Below are 17,791 nucleotides of genomic sequence, written 5' to 3'. Positions count from 1 at the left end.
GAGAGAGAGAGAGAGAGAGAGAGAGAGAGAGAGAGAGAGAGAGAGAGAGAGAGAGAGAGAGAGAGAGAGAGAGAGAGAGAGAGAGAGAGAGAGAGAGAGATCTAGAATATCTATCATTAGAAATTTGGACTCAGGCATTATGGGATGAGCCAGGAACTTTCATTTCCAGGAATTCTGTTACAGGCAACCTGAGCCACATTGGAAGAAACAGTGATACAATCCAGAGAGGAAATGACTTCCCCAAGGTCGCATGGTGAGGCAAGGGCATAGCCAGAACTTCCAGTCAGGTCTCTTGACTTTTAATCTAGCATTTTTCTTCTACCTCTCGATGAATGTGTTTCGTCCAGGTGAGTAGGTGCTGTGTAGCTCTGGGGTCTGAATGGGGAATGAGGGACAAGAACGGTTTTTTCACTGTCAGATCCCCAACTCACCCCCAGCACAGGGCTGACACAGAGCAGAGTTCCATAAATGTTGAATGAACAAACCAGTGAGGACCTAACCTCCACATGAGCTTTCTGTTCCCTGCCCAGCGACCTGATGCATCCACCCAGGTCCTGGAGGAACAGGGAAACCCCAGGGTTGAGACAGCAGGTGGGACAGCCTACATAACAGTCACAATGAGAACAGTATCTGGGACCACGTGCATAGAACAAAATGCCATTGTGGGCCCCTTGTTGAAAACCACTGTAAAAACCTTAGGATTCCAACATTTACTTATAAAAATAAATTCCAAGAATTCCCAGGTAGTAATGACAACATCAGATTGAGCTTGTGGCCCTTTTGAGCAGGGACCCAGGGTGACTGCCTAGGGTGGCACTCTACAGGCTCATACCTCCAAACAGTCCAACACTACCTCTTTCCAAGATGCAGACCCCTAGTGCAGTGAGGGACTTGTTTACATATTCTTGAACACCAGGATTCAAAGCCCCAGAGGTAGAAAGTGTGAGGGGGCAGAGAGTTATAAAGAAAGCTCCTCCATACTTGGTGTTAGGAGCCCATGCTAACTGGGATGGAGCTGAACCCCGGTTAGCTGAACATGAATGTTCCATGCTGAATCATGAGGAACATGGCTCGGCAGACTTCAGCCTACAGAAGCCTGGCTCCGCCAGCCTTCTCTGGGAGCATGACCTGGCATACACGAGGTGAGATTTACCTGGGGAGATGCTTTCTTTGCACGCAGAATGGATTTGGGAGCTCTGCGGGAAGGAGGCAGGAGCGATGGGCAGAATGTATAATGGGGCAGGGAAAGTACACGGCAATAAAAGAAGCTTAAATCTTTAATCTTTGCAAATTACAGGAAACAGGAGGAGGCAGTACGCACTGGAGAGAAGGAGGAAGAAAAGGCGGGTCTGAAAAGCAGAGGGAATTTTCTAGGCTCAGGCAAGGAATGTGTCGTTACAAAGTGATCTTGTTTTGGACAAACTGACTTTATTACAGTGACTATGTGGGGCGGGGCAGCTCCAAGGGCAGCTGGAGACAAGGAAGATGGCACGCTCGAGGAGCTATCTCCTAGTGTAGGAAGACTCCTGCAGGATAGCTGCTGCTCACCACTGTGCCTCGCCTCCTAACTACTCTCTGACCTGGGGAGTTGTTGGGGGGGGGGCTCTGACTGGGGATTTACTGGTGGATTTTCTCTTGCCTTCCGGCATCTGGTTGGGGAGGCAGTCAGGGAATGGTGGGTCAGAGAGAAAACTGGTAGGAGAGAAGAGTCTCAGGCTGGGTGTTCAGCCCTGTGCTGGCTAGTTTTTTTTTTTTTTTTTTTAAAGATTGTTATATTTATTTATTATATGTAAGTACACTGTAGCTGTCTTCAGACACCCATATGAGGGCATCAGATCTCATTGCAGATGGTTGTGAGCCACCATGTGGTTGCTGGGATTTGAACTCATGACCTCTAGGAGAGCAGTCAGTCTTCTTCACCACTGAGCCATCTCACCAGCCCCTAGTTTTTATGTCAACTTGATACACGCAGGAGGAGTCAGCTGGGAAGAAAGACTCTTTTTTTTTTTTTTTTTTTTTTTTTTTTTTTGGTTTTTTGAGACAGGGTTTCTCTGTGTAGCCCTGGCTGTCCTGGAACTCACTCTGTAGACCAGGCTGGCCTCGAAACAGAAATCTGCCTGTCTCTGCCTCCCAAGTGCTGGGATTAAAGGTGTGCGCCAAGACCGCCCGGTGGAAGAAAGACTCTTAATCACATCTGTGGACAGACTTCCGGGCAAGTGGGGAATTTTCTTGATTGATGATTGACGTGGGAGGGCCCAGCTTCCTACAAGCAGAGTCACCCCAGGACTGGTAATCCTGAGTGTCATAAGAAAGTAACCTGAGCAGGATACCCAGTGGAGGGGTAAGGAAACCAACACATCCACAAACCTTCAAATTTGTCCGCCCTAAAGAAGTGCAGGGACAAAAGATGGAGCAGAGACTGAGGGAATGGCCAACTGATGGCTGGTCCAACTTGAGACCCAGCCCATGGGCAAGAACCAGTCTCTGACTGTATTAATGATACTCTGTTATGGTTGCACAGACAGGAACCTAGCATAACTCTCCCCTGAGAGGCTGCACCCAGCAGCTAACTGAAACAGATGTGGAGACCCACAGTCACACATTAGATGGAGCTTGGGGAGGTGCTATTAAGGGGCCACAAGAAAGCTGCAAGTTCTAGCATCTCCTGAGAAGTCTTCAAACACACTAATATTTTAGACTCTAGGACATCCTGTAGGAAAAATGAGACACTCTGTTGAACTGTTACCCAAAGCAATCTGCAATCTGCTTAAATATAGTTCTCTCTCTCTCTCTCTCTCTCTCTTTCTCTCTCTCTCTTTCTCTCTCTTTCTCTCTCTCTTTCTCTCTCTGTCTTCCTCCTCCTCCTCCTCTTCTTCCTCCTTCTCTCCCTTTCACTCTCCCCCTGTCTCTTTTTTTCCTTCCGTTCTTTGTGTTCAGGTGCTCAGAGACTGTAAGAGGGCACTAGTGTGCTAGACAGTTGGGAGTGACCTGATGTAGGTGCAAAGAACCAAACTCAGGTCCTCTGCAAGAGCTCTTAATGGAGAGCCATCTCTCCAGCCGGATTCATTTCTCATTTTAAAGTGGAAAGGACAAAGGTAGATTCAGACATGGATTCCAATCCTGGTTTCAAAACTTCTTAGCGAGGACCGTGAGTGAGGCTTGCCTCCCAGTAGCTGTTAAATGCATTAACCTGTGAAAGTGTTAGAATTTCCTTGTGTGTTTCACAGGATCAAATAGCACCTTCTATAACGTAGGGCCAGACATCCATGTTGGGGAAGGATACAGGAATGTTAACTTTTGGTCAGGCAACCAAGAAGTGTGACTATCCTTTCTGCTAAACAGAATCTTGGCAAAGCAGCGATCAGGTTGAGTTCAGTTTTGTTACCAAAAGATTTACCCCAAGGATGTTTTAAACATAACGCATTTCCCTAGGGCATTTGGACTCAATTACGTGACAAGAAGACTAATCATTGGGTTGGGCGATCGGCACGTGGGAGACACCACATTTGAAAATCCACTGGGGAGATCTGTGTCCTGAAATTATAGAGGCAGTCAGTGGATGAATATGATTCTATTCATAAAAATTTTGACAACAGAAGTCAGGTTTGATGAGGTTGCTGAATGGATCTTGTAGCATATTGACCGATAAATGTACTAAATTCCAAGTCCATCCTAAGTGTTACAGAATTCATAGCAACCTTGTTTGACTCTTCCCAATCAGTGAATGTAAAAAGCATGAAAATGTGTGGCGATAATAGGATAATTGATATTAATATTATTATTTAATGTTTTAAGTATTTTGCTGTTAAGAGGGTATCTTTAGGTCTCTGCATGGTGGGAAACAGTGGTCTAGGCCTGAACTTCCTACGATTAAATACCTGTGAGTCCCCTCAGGTACACTGAGGATTCAGGGCATGTCCTGAGATTCTGTATGTCTGACAAGTTCCCAGCTGAGCCTATGCTTCTGGATGAGGACTGACTTCCAGATCCACGTTAATAATAACTGTCACAATAATTATTAACGTGTGCGTGTACGTGTGCATGTGTGTGTCTGTGATGTGTGTGTGTGTGTATGTGTGTGTGTATGTGCAAGCTAATGTTCAAGGAGATCAGAGAAGGATGTTGCATCACCTGGGAGTTACAGGCAACCCAACATGGGTGTCGGGTACAGAACTCGGTTCTTCTGGAAGAGGTGAAAATGCTTTTAACCATTGTACATCTACATTTTAGCAAAACACACCAGGCCAATTGCCAAATGGTTTGGCTTCTACCTAGAAGCTAGCCTAGCACATTCTGGGCTGATCTTGACTTTCCTCTCCCTGTGCTTGAGATTTCAGCAACCCGTAACCCCATAACCTCCTCTGACTCCCATGCCTAGCAAATGGAAGAACCAAGGTCATTTCTTCTCCACAGCTCCCCTTTGATACTCTTCTCCCCATGAAGCTGTCACCTCCTTCCTTGTTCTCTTTTTATTCTAATGATCATAGCACCCAATGACACCTGTATGAAGACTTGGCCATGCCTTAGATATAGGATGTGAAAGCTGTGAGAAGAAAAGGTTTCTAACTGTGACAGAATCATATGTGGATTCCCCAGAAACTCCCTAGCATGTGTACTCTTAAAACCAGCCTGGACTTTCACCTGTATTCCTGAGATGCCTGAGCACACAATAGGTGCTCAATAAAGATTCCCTAAACAGGAGATATGATCGGCAAGAGTCTGTTTCCTCAGCTCCCTAGGTATTCTCTTTGGGCGGCTGACTGTCTGGCTGGGACCTCTAACAAGATCGTATATGCTTTCTGCACCATGCTTAGTAGGTCTCCAGCATGATAAAAATCAGGTTGCCCCATAGACACTTGCCTCCAAGGGTACATCTAATCTATACCATCATTCCTCCTGAGTCTTCAGGCACCCTTGGAGATGCCCACCCAGAACAAAGTCTTTCTCCAAGCATAAGCAGGGCATCTCAGCTGGTGGCTGCAAGTCACTGTGCTCTGGACTCCACTCAGAATTCAGGCCAGAGTCGCTGCCTCTCATTCTTGGGAAGTCCTTAGGACCTGGCACCATGACAAGAGTTTTTACTAGGAGCCAGAAATGCTGGGGAAACCATGGCAACCTCAGTCTCATTCTTGCTGTGTCCCATTTGTAATGGGGTGGGTGTGGGGGTAGGAACTGTGCTCTCCCTGATGGCTGCTCAGGCCTTCCAGCTATGGTAAAAATTTATGGTTATTTTTAATTTAACTTTTATATTTATCAAAAAAGTCTATGTACATAATTTTAAAAGCTAACTGGTGCTTCAAGGCACTGAATGAAACGCATGTTTCCTGATCCATCTCTGCACTCCAAACTCCACTAAGGGCCACCCCTCTGAGGCACCGACTGCATGCTCACTGATCTATCTCTTCTGTGTTCGTGCTTCACAGGCACACAACTGCTTGCCTGTTATTTCTTGGTGGTACAACTTTGACATGCTTTCTCCTGAGTTCTTACCATGGAAGGTGAGCACATGTGAGCTTCTTACATGGAATGCTTACCTACACTTGCCTTCCAGCCACTCTCAGAATACAGGTATGTATTTTGGTTCAATTAGTATTTAGCTTTTACATAATTATGACTCTACAAACATTGTTTGTAGTCCAACATAGTCCAGCCTTATAACACAGAAAGGTGTGTGCTTGTGTGTTCTTGTGCATGTGGGTACATGTGTGTGGATGGATGGCACATGTGTGCAGGTCAGAGGACAACATCAGGTATTATTCCTTAGTTAGGTATCTTCCACCTTCTGTTTGAGACAAAGTCTCTTACTGGCCTGGAACTTCATCAGATGATGACTGCTAAGCTTCAGGGACCCACTTGTCCCTGCCTCTTGTCCTGCTGGTGCTGAGGCTATAGTCTCACACCACTTTTGAACTCAGGTCCTCGTGCTTTCCAAGGAAGTTCTCTAACCACTGAGCCACCACCTCAGCCCCATAGGTGACTGATATCTCAGTCTTTTGGTTTGGTGTAGCCTGATGTTTTGCTCAGTCATTTGTCCCATTTCTCTCCCTGTAACCCTGCCCTGGGAGCAGAACTCTGAAATGCCTTTCAGGACAGCGGCCAGATCCACAAATGGGCTCCTGGAGCCCACAGCTGCCTGCTGTGTTTTAGACTCACCGCTCCCTTCTCAGGCCTGTCCCTTTTCTCCATTCACACCTGGAATCCTCCTTCAGCAAGGCTCTGTTTCCAGAACCTCACTGGATCATCTCTCTCATCCTTTATTCTCTCATCCTTCAGTAACGTCTAGAAGGAGCCAGCTGAGACACACGTGGTTCTGAAACCCAGTTCACCCCTTGAGTCACACTTATAATCTGCTGAGTGTAGAATTCTGCATTGGACAAGAAGGGTGATGACCTCACCTCCAGAAATGCCTGCCTCCTGTGCGTAGTTCTGACACCTGATTCTAGAGCCCAAGAAGGAAACCATTTTTTTTTTTCCTCTTCAGCCTAGATTTTGCAAGTTTGTGTCTTGGCCTATGTGCTTTGTCCCCACAATAGGCAGGACTTGGTGATCCTGAAACCTGGACGGTCATGTCCTTCAGCTGACAATGGGCAGCGTCAATGCCTTCCCCACGTGTCCCTCCTGGTCCTTCGGTTCTGTTATTCTAGAGCTCCCACTCTAGAGATGTTGGGTTTTTCTGAACTGATTCTTTAATTTTCATGTTTTTCTCCTCTCCCATTTACATCTGTTGGTCTTGTAATTTTCACTTCTGGGGTAGAATTGCTAACTAAATTCCAGCCCCCTTACAGATTGCGTTTTAATATATGCAATCATGTTTTAATTTTCACTTTTTCTTCTTCCTCCCCAAATGCCCTGTTTTACTATCACCCTGTGCATCTGTGGATGTAATATTGCTTCTTCTCTCTCCTGAGGATGCTAATTAAATCATTTTGATGCTTCTGACTGCTTGTGCATTTATGCTTTCATTTATTAAATACTATATATTACTTAATATGACCAAGGCACTTTTCTAAACCCATCATTTGTATTAACTCATATTTCAACCAATCTAACAACAAAATAGAGTATACATTGTCATTCCCAATCTAGGGGTGATAAAATATGCCCAGAGAAGTCAAATAGCTCACCTCAGGGCACACAGCTGGGAAGCAGCATAGTGGGGATTTGAACCCCAGCAGTCTTGGCTCTACAGCTTGTGCTGTTAGCAATACTCTCTGTCTCACTCATTTTCTGTTTGCTTGCTGTTGGGTCCTTAAGTTAGTGGCCTCTCTCATATGCCTGGCTCTGTGTTTGTCCCTTCATGCTTAAAGGATACTTAAAGCCCATAGACTTTCCTTTTACAGGTTTGGGGGCTGGTCAAGAGATGTCACACAAGCACCGAGCTAACTAGGTCATTACGTCTGAGCTCCCTTAGTCATTCTGACTTAGCTTCCAGGGATCCTCAGACCTCTGTGAGGGGTGGGTGCAGGACATAATCCTGGCTGAGAGTGCCCTTCTCAGTAAGTAGGATTGATTCCCCGTGCAACTTCTCATTTAGCACCGCATTCTGTCATCTGCTGGGACTGACAACCCCAAGTCCAGACCATCTGTTACAGTGTCACCTTCTGGGGTGGGAGAGAGACATCTGTGGAGCTTTTTGGGGTCACTAGATTTATTTTGGGGACCTGTGGTAGTTATGATGGGGACCTAGTTGATTGTCTAGTTAAAGTTCAAGTCAGTCACCAGCAGTCTCTCTGATTTCTGTCTTCCACCTGACATTGTCCTTGTGAGTTTACTGAAGAAAATTTCTTCATTGATCTTTAGAAGGCTTTGGGAGGGAGTGTTTCATAATTAGGATTTGCCTATTGTGCTTATACAGAAGTCTCCGCTGGCAGCTCCCCTGAGGCTCAGGTGCTCCCTGGATCTGTTGGGAGTTCCTTTTTCCATCCCAGGAGGAGGGGGATGATACAGGGCTGCTCTAGGCAACAGACACAGCCATAGAACCAACAAACCTTCATGTTCATATCAGTAACCTCCACCTTTCCTCTAATGCTTTGCTTTGATATTTTAGTGTGTGTATGGGTGCATATGTGGGTGCAGCTACACATATGGAGGTCAGAGAACAGCTTCCAGTGTTGTGCCTCGGAGCCTTCTACTTTTTAGATAACACAGGGTCTCTCATTGGCTGTAAATATCCCCACATAGACCAGGCAAGACTAGCTGGCTACTCCAAGCTTCCAGAGATATGTCTATCTCTGCTTCTCATCTCTTTATCTCTGGGATGATAGGCTTGTGACAACACATCCACTGTTGTTATATGGTATCTGGGTACCAAACCTGATTCTTCACGTTTGCAATGCGAGCACTTTCCTGACAAATTCATATCACCAGCCTTCCATCCAGTGGTTTTCAAACTGGGTTTCCTGGAACCCCCAGGTTTCTCAGGAAGGACTAGGGTTGACCATTGAATGGAGCAAGGGAGAGAAAGAGACTGGCATCTCTATCTCCAGACAAACCAGAGAAGCTCTGCTCTCATCTCTTTTCTATGTGGGGAACACGCTAAGCCCTTCCTTCAACCTAATGATTCCACTCAGAAAAACAAGAAGAGCAGATGGCAAAGGGGACTGAGCAGGCCTACCACCATGTGTCATTCATTCTCCAGAGACATCACCCCAGCCGTGCCTCCTGAGCTAGTTTCTCAGCAGCACTTTCACAGTGACAGTTTGCACATTAAAGGCTTTTGGTGGCTGGGGCATTCCTGCATTGGGTTTCCGATGTGGTTTTAAGCTTAATTCAGCTACTTCATCCACTTAACTAAGCAGCTCTTGGGGAGCTCACTCAACCTCTCTGGGACCCGGTTCCTTCATCTTTCACTGGGTAATACTTCATTACCAGGGGACCAAGAAAGGGCCATGAGACAGGATGTTTGTGGCACATAGTAGCTGATCATTAATGCTTGTTTCCCCCCATTTTGGCTCTGGCAGTATGCATAAGTCAAGTGATTTTTTTTTCTCCATCAACAAACATTTACTGTTCCATGAGATCCAAGATCCAAGACCTCTAAGGGCTTATGTTTTAGTGGGGAGGGACAGTCCCTTCCCATCCCTCACACTCCTCCCAAAAGGTAAATCATGTAGCATACTTGAAGGCAGGATACAACACTGTGGATACAAGGACCAGTTGAATAGGTAAGAGAAATGTAGTGAGAGTGGTGGGTGGGGGTCACAAATTTAAAAACAGTACCCAGGCTCCACCCAGTAGGTGATAACTGAGCAAAAATTGGACAGAGGAGGCAATTAGCCATGTAGGTATCTGAGTAATGGATTATAGGCAAAGGGAATATCATATACAGATCCTCTGAAGGAAGACAGTCCTGGAATATTCCCGAAGCATCAAGGTAAGCCAGTATATTCAAAGTCAAGCCAACAAAGGAGGCATTAGAAGTGGGTAGGACCCAAGGGATGATAAGGGCTGACTTTTCCGTGCTACAGCACAGCTTTCAAAAATAATTCCTCTGCTCAGAAATATATCTGATATAATATCACATTCATGCATACTTAACACTAGGATTTGGGAAAATCAAAGCAGATTATGTTTGATTACAACAGTGTATTTTGCATCAAAACGAATGAGAGAAGATCTGGGAAGAGGGCGTCTGGTTGTCATCGCTCCGGTCTTTGAGCACATGCACTTAGAACTGAAACTCCCTAAGCACAAACTCTTATTTCTTCAGGCTCAGCCCCTCTCAGCTCTCTCCCTGGCCCACCTCCTCCATCATCTGCACAGTTCTCCCGAGAGACTCCCTTCCCAGCCCCCATCCAACTTCGCCAGAGCCTGTTGCAGAGAGCTCACTAAAAGGGCACTCCCCTACTCACTGCTGATTGGTGCAGGGGTGGGTCATTCAACTCAGGTGGGCCAATAACTACCTTCTTTGCTTTTTTTTTTCTTTTTCTTTTTGGTATGTTTTTAACCAACCAAAGATCAGTGGTGCGATCGGAGAAGTTTGGCTGATGTGGTAGGATCTGAAACATAAAAATCTTAGGGACTATTGAGAGCCACATGGATACATAGATGCACAGAAAAAGCCTGTGTCTAGTGAGGGAGAAGGGCAAGAATTCGGAGAGAGGCAGGCGAGAACACCCAGGGTACAGGTGCCCTTGGTCCCAGCACTCTCTGAGCTGCAGCGCTATCCTCCCGCTGGCTGGTTGTTGAAGCATGTCTCAGATTCCGAGGGCAATACAATTCTTTTGATTCAGGCTCCTCTCATGTGCAACCCAGATAACCCACTGCCTATTTCTTTTATCTTTGAAGTGACTCAGAGGTATCTACACAGAGTTTCATTTTTAACAACCTCCCACCTGTCTTCAATTTAATTTCCGTTAGAAAACTCTGGCCATGAAATCTGTACTTCCCTGGTCTAGGAAGCCTTTTTCCAGAAGTATATTTTGTGAGCTCCTTTATAGCGAAGGAGGTTTCCATGGCCAAAGGCATTTAGCAAATAAATGCTGCGTACAGTATTTCTGTCTTGGAGATTCATGATGTGGCATATTAAAGAGTCCCTGCGATGAATAAAGGTGCCTCACACTGTCTACCTAGGGCTCCCTAGTTTCCTTTCTGACCCCAGATCCTTTTTATATGCGGAACATGTAAAGTTCCAAACTTCTGACGCTCCACAGAACCCCTTTTGGGACACCCTGTCTAGGTTCACATGCAACATCAAAACGGGAGATTGACAGGGTGCCCTACTTAGAGATGTTTGATGCTCTGGGCTCCTTAATGTGGGCCATTAGTAGCCTGGTGGAAAGGACATTTGTGATCATTTTCATGGAGTTACTGTCTATTTACTAAGCACGAGGCCACACGGGCTGCCTTTTCATAATACCTCACATGTGTTGATAGAGGTATGCCAATCTTGTGCCCTCCCATTAGTTGGAATTACACCCAGAGGAGAGCCCTCAATCCCTCTTTGCTTCTTTTTACTTTCTGAGAATGAAGCTGTCCACAAGGCAAGGCAAGGGTGGCAAAGGAGGGGGCTCTCAGATATGAAGAGTATTCAGGACCCCTGCAACAATTGTGGGATCTCTAAGTTGTCCTTTCTTGTGGAGTGAGAGGAGAACTCTCCTCTGAGGCCCTCAGCCATCCACAACCAACTAGTGGATTTCAGTTTTTATGCATCTCTGCTTTGCCGATGAGGAAACCAAAGTTCTTCAACTTGATCCATGACACACACAGCTAGAGATGGAAGAGCTAGAGTTGATCTTGAGTCTGGTTCACATTATGCCATTTTCTCTGTTCTATTACACTACCTGGCTTCTCAAGATGTCTGTGACCACTTCCCAGCAGTCACTGTGACCACGCCCCCAGCAATCACTGTGGCCACTCCCTGAGCAGTCACTGTAGCCACTCCCCCAACAGTCACTGTAGCCACTCTCCCAGCAGTCACTGAAGCCACTCTCTGAGCAGTCACTGTGGCCACTCCCCCAGCAGTCACTGTAGCCACTCCCCCAGCAGTCACAGTGACCACGCCCCCAGCAGTCACAATTCTTTTTTCCTCCATCATCACCCAGATATTTCCTATAGGGACCTGAGATCCTTCCTCCAGGAATTGAGAAGACAGTCATGGAAGCAAGATGGCATCTTTGTGGCCTTGCAGCTTTGCAGGTCAGGAAGGTTGTTTCTGGATGGTTGTGGCAGTGCTGTTGCTCACAGACCTCAGAACCAACAGCCAAGCAGTTTGGTATCTGTCCCTATTCAAGTAGTTTGATGGACAAGTGTCCTTTCCCACTGAAGCTCATCTGTCATCCTTCAGTGGGTATACTGACTTTATTCTTGCCCACGTGGGAAAATAAGCAACTTATTGTAATAATAAATGATCAGCCTCTTTCAGAGGCAGTTATTGCTCAGTGGCTTTCTCAGCCTGAAGAAACATGAGGAAGGTCTGACATAAGACTTCAGGAGTTCCAACAGGTGGCCTTGGAGAAGGGACTTAGTCTCACCTACCTTTAGTGAGCACATGGATCTCTGCCTGCCACTCAAGGCCACGTAGTGAGGGGAAGGGCAAAGGTGGGGTGGGGCAGAGGAATGTGAGAGGTGGCTATGGAGACGAGAATGAACAGAACCGACAGCTTGATGAAGCTGTATTCACTATGCTAACTGCTCCACAATATGGTAGCATAAGGCCCTTGGGGCTATTTAGCTTTACATTAATATATTAAAAAGGTGATATTAAAATTTTAGTTCTTCATTTTCCCTAGCTGCAGATAACATACTGAACAGCACAGGAATCAGTCTCTGGATTCCAGGAAGTTCTACTGCAGAGTGCTGACCAGTTTCTCCTCTAACTATACTTTTTTGCCCCCACCTATCTTATACCCATTATCTCTAGAGCCTCAAGTTGCTGCTAGGTGTTTTCCCAAATATTCAACCTCAAAAGAGAACTCCTGGCAAGAGCAAGATAGAGTTAACCTGCATCTAAAAAGGTAAGGCCTTTGTCTTGCAACTTCTGCATCTTTGACGATAACCCAATCCCTGCACCATGTTAGATACGGGGCTTGTTCTTCATCTCAATTAGGAACATTATGGTCAATCCTGGGTCAGAATACGGATGGCTTGGCTGTGAAGTTACCACATAATGTCAAACACATCATTGCTTCACTTTGGGCCTCAGGAAAGCAAGCAGGTTGGCACAGCATAGAAGATCTATGTGGTTCATTTATCACTTATGTCTATGAAGGCAGGAGGCTGACTTCCTAGGTGGCTATGTTGACAAAGCCCTCTGTCAGCAGAGTCTTTTCTAGGAAAAGCTGGTATTTAGGTTCAAGGCTCTGTTGATGTAGGCAGCTAGGCTGCATGAGGATGTCTGTGGTGGAGGGCCTGACATTGTGTGCATGCGTTGTCTGTGTAAGTGCTTCTGTTCCTGAATCAAGGGATCAGGATAGCACATCCCAACTTACCATGGGAGGACAGGAGTAACCTCTGCAAAGGCAGGGTTTCCTTACTCATTTGATCTCCCTAGTCCTTAATAAGCAGAAATGTCTTGGTGCCTGCAAGAAACGACACCCTTTGGGAATCTACCTCCAGGACTCAGGGCTAGAAGGTTAGAAGTCCCATGGCCCGAGTATTCAGCCTGGCCTCAGAATGTTCTAAAAAGCCAGGCCCAGATGACCAGCTCAGGGACATCAGAGTTAAGTGGAAACGGACTTCATCCTGCTACACGTGGGCTAGGGAGATTTAACTTTTCAGCTGAAGCAGCCGAGAGGTAGCCATCATGTGTCCACTGAGAGGTAGCCGTCATATGGAGTCAATGGCCACTGTCACTTCTCCCTATCAGTGGACTCCAATGAGAGGTGCTGGGGTGCAGGAGACAGTTCCACTGTGGGAGAGTGCTTGTCATTGCAGCTGGTCATCTTCAGGGTGGAAAGCCTCCTGCCTCGGCAGCTAGAAGGCAGGGCCATGAAGAAGGTGGGTCTCAGGCTATTCCTTAGTGGGACCAATCATAGGGTGGGGGCAGCAAACCCTAGTCAGGGCTTTGTGGCCTCTCTCCTTTCCTCAGCTCCAGCCTGAAGGCTCAGGTTCTCCCTTCTGCTGGATCCACTCTCTACTCTCTCTTCAGTAGTGATCCCTGAAGGTTCAACTCACTCCCTAAGCAGCCCTCTGTGTGATGGCTTGAATAAGAACACCCCCAGGAGCTCATACATATAAATGTTTACTCTTCAGGGACTAGCACTAACAAGGATTAGGAGGCGTGGGTTTGTTGGAGGAAGGATGTCATGGGGGGAGGGCAGTGACTCTCTCTTCCTGCTTCCTGCAGATTTGGATAAAAGACTCTCAGATCCTTCTCCAGCACTACGCCTGCCTGCATGCTGCCATGTTTCCTGCTATGATAATAATGGACTAAACCTCTAAAACTGTAAGCCAGCCCTAATGAAATGCTTCTCCTTTATAAGAGTTGTGGTGGTCATGGTATCTCATCACAGCAACAGAACAATGACTAATACAGAAGTTAGTACCAGAGGGTAGGGTATTGCTGTGATGGGCTGGACCAGGTTGGTTGTTGGTGGGATGTGGACTTTAGGACTTTGGATAGGGAAGAAGTTGAATGTTTTAAGTGAGGTTTAATGGGCCATACGAGTAGGATCATAAAAGACAATGCTGAGAGCAATTTGAATGATGTGGACCCGGGCCAAGAAGTTTCAGAGTGGAGAATACAAGACCGTGATTATGGAATCCCCCTCCATAGGTGAGGAGAGCCACTGAGGCCAGGTGTGTGTTATCACTATGATGTGGATTCCACTTATCTCTGGCTATTATTCTTGGACACATCTTGATGTTCTCTTTCTGGTACTGTTCTAGAGGCTTCCTGAATTCCTTGGCTTATGGTCACATCACATCACCTTTTCCTCTGACTGGCCTTTCTATGCTCCTCTTACAGATAGCATTTGCCTCACCCAGATCATTCAGGACAATCTCAAGAACTCATTCAAATGCCCTGTGTACTCTGAGGCCTCTTCTGCCATGCTGCATTTCTTTGTTTTACGAGGCTGTGATCAGTGCCTTAATCTTTTCCCCTGTAACACTCTTTGATTGCTAATGATATGCTACAGAATAAAAAGAATGATTGCTTGAAACATGTACACACAGGACCCCAGGCCCTTACACAGACACGGTGCCAGGTCCCCAGACCCATGTCCATTGATTTCCCAACACTTCATAGCCTCCTTCACTTGTCCCCAGGCATACACAGGTATTCTTTTCGTTAGACTTCCTCCTTGGATCTGGTATTTGGGATGGTTGAAAGAGGAACATGCTGGTCCATTCTACCCTTTTCTCCCCAAATCAAGCCACTCACTCACCCAACCACATCTGGTCCTTTGAACCTTCCTCTCTATACCTTCTCTCCCTCCCCAGTACTCACATTCTTTATCAGCTCCAACCTGGAGAATCTGTGGGAACCAGAGGGATAACCATGCTAGGGACAGCCTCGTCATCTGGCAGAATATATCTATTCTGTTGGGGAGCAGCCCGCCCGGCTCACATCAGCCTTTCTGAGGGACATTTCTTACCACCACCCAGTGCCAGCGTCTCTGGGCCCGGCTCACCTGTCTCTCCCCAGATGGGCAGGTACTCATCTTGCTGAATGTCCAGCATGATCTCCAGCCCGTTGCCTGTCCCCCCCTTGACCGTGGTGAGCAGAGGCTTGCCATCCTCGCCTGAGTTAAACATGTAACACTTCCCATATTTTGTAAACACCTGGAGGAGAGAAGAGAGAGAAAGAGAAAAGTTCATGGTGACTTCACATTGATCTCGAAGAATGAGCAAGACCCTAGAATACCCCCAGCAGGCCAGAGTCCCTCCAGACCGCTAACTTTAATCCCCCGTCACACTAAAGATTTCTCCAATGATTCTTCATCTTGTCTGATGGCTGGATGTTTGCTAAGTAGGATTTTGGTATACAAGAAGAAACATGAGCACCTCACTGGGATCACTGGCATGTGATCCCTTCCCCCCACCCTCCACCACTCCCCTCGAAAGTACCACCTGCTTCCAAACATTAAACATCATCTTAAAACTCTTGACCCTACGGGGCATCCCCCAAGCTCCAGGCTCCTTTCTGGGCTGCAGACTCACTGATACCACTTCTGAAAAAGGGCTTCCAGATGTCCCCCAGATGTCCCCCACTCAACCTGCCTCAGAGATATAGGGCTTGTTCTAATTTTCTACATTTGTATCTTTCCTCTACACCAAAAGCATTTTCTCCTGAAGGCTGGAGGGAGTTCCATTAAGAGTCAGGAGGTAATGAAACTTACAAAACACAGGCTGCTCTTGGGTGGAACTTTTCTTTGATATCAGTTCTCTACCTGACTGAATAGACATTTGTTCACCTCTCCCCAGGTGAACCTTCTGCTTTCTGCACTCTTGCTTCCCCCCAGAGCCTGTAGGCATCATGAGATGGTCAAGTCCATGGTTTCAGGGACTACATCTGCTTGTGTGTTCATGCATTTTCCTGCAGTGGCTCACACAGCACTCGGCACACAGATACCATAAATATATATTAAATGAGCGGATGGATGAGAAACTGGTGGTAGAGTCAGACCAAATAAATAATCTGTAGCATGGGTGCATCGCTTGATGCTCCACCCACTTGCCTCTTTTGCCACCTGTACTTTTGCTCATCATTCTCTACCTGGACAACTACCCACTGTCTCAAAGATGGGACTGATGTTTCTCCTCCTTCAGGAAGACCTCCAGGTTTTCTGGCCTCCCCTTGTGTCTTTCCCATAGCTCCCATCATACCTCACTGAATGATACTGCTTTCTGAACTTGATGCCTTTAACTTCTGACTCTGAGCTCGTTTCTGGCATTCAACAAAGCTTGCTGCTCTATTTTTGCCTGATGAAAGCATGACCATAAAGATGTCATGTGAAAAAAGTCCAGGGCAAGGGATGAGAGACCTTTGTCCAAGTTTTCACGCTGTCTCTCAGTATTTTGATATTGAATGAACTAAGTAAACCCTTCAAGCCATGATTCTTCCATCCATAAGATGGGGACTCTAGTCCAGGCCTCTGCTGCTTCTCAAGGTTACTGGGAGGATCAGATAAGATTATCCATGCAAAAAAAAAAATCCACTGAAAACTATGCACTTTATGTAAATGCTAGATTTTTTTTTCGTAAAAAGATAGTTATATAACCGCTTTGCAACCTCGAGCTGAAGCCAAATACATCTGGCAAGACTGACTGGAAGAGAGCCAGGACGACTGGATTGGATTCCTGCAGCCACTGAGATCTGGGTGCAGGCCACCTCCCTCCAGCTCCTATCATTCAGTCAGGAACAGATTGAGAGCAAGTGCAGCACCAGGGACTGCCTGTTGGTGCACCTCTTGAGGGTCACATGGAAAGAAAAGAATACGGAGGGAGGGTACCACTCGTCAGCCACGGTGCTGGACTTGGGCCTGTTAACTGCATTTAGCCTATGGATGGATACTGCTGCTCCTATTGTGTGGAGGTAGAAACCAAGGCCCAATTAACATCTCACAACTAGCAATAAGAGAAGCTGCAATTGAAATCCACGTCTGTCTAACACGAATGCTCTCCCTGGATGTGCTGTTCTAGAAGGAACACAAGGGTCTGGGTCATCGGGACACTTCCCAGAGCAAGCACCTTCCTCTCTCTTCTGCTTTGCTTGTCTTTTTATCAGCCAGTTATTATTTATGTGACTGTATCCCTACTATGTGCAAGAAACAGAACGGTTGCAAACAATATAGGGCCTACGTCTTCTGCATCATATGGAATGACTCCAAATCACTGGCTACCGTTTCAGGATGATCACTTCGGTCTCGCAGCTTCACGGTGGGAGAAAACAGCTGGAGTGAGACAAAGTCCAAAGCAAACAGTTTCTCTAAGAACTGAACGTTCTCCCGCTGCTGCACACTGTGATTGAACTCAGCTAATGAACCTGTCCCCTGGAGAGATGCTCGTAGGACCACTGTAATGAGCAGAGCATTTCATAGTTAGCACATCCATTGCAAGGGGTTTGAGTGTGTCAGGAGTGACATCTGGGGCGTTTCAACAGAGCACTCCCTTCCTTTCTTTCCTTTCATCTGTGTAGACACTCTATAAACAGCCAGTTTCGAAAACTGCCCATAATTACACTTGGCCTATCCGCACGAAGAGATTTGTTGGTAAAAGTAAATTCCAGCTTTAGTGTCTGATTATTGCACATACCAGCTCCCCCAGTTAACTTTTTTTCCCTCCACTGTTTAGCCCTTGACCTTTAGAATATCGGGCTGGGGACAGAACATACTGTCTAGTTCTGAAG

At 46.4% G+C, this 17,791-nt stretch overlaps 1 protein-coding gene across 2 annotated transcripts in view; it reads right to left on the bottom strand.

Annotated features, from left to right (window-relative positions):
* The window catches only part of Asic2 (acid sensing ion channel subunit 2), a 1,057,576-nt gene that overhangs the window by 72,820 nt on the left and 966,965 nt on the right, over window positions 1-17,791 (bottom strand). For both annotated transcript variants that reach the window (XM_028759360.1, XM_028759359.1), the window contains exon 2: window positions 15,075-15,225. In XM_028759360.1, coding sequence (XP_028615193.1) covers window positions 15,075-15,225 — 151 coding nt within the window. The remainder of the gene's footprint in view (window positions 1-15,074; window positions 15,226-17,791) is intronic.

The sequence above is a fragment of the Grammomys surdaster genome, unplaced genomic scaffold (genome assembly GCF_004785775.1).
Source record: "Grammomys surdaster isolate TR1022 unplaced genomic scaffold, NIH_TR_1.0 126278, whole genome shotgun sequence".
Taxonomy (NCBI): domain Eukaryota; kingdom Metazoa; phylum Chordata; class Mammalia; order Rodentia; family Muridae; genus Grammomys; species Grammomys surdaster.
The sequence above is the reverse complement of the archived record's forward strand: the minus strand, read 5'-3'. Positions and strand labels throughout refer to the sequence as shown.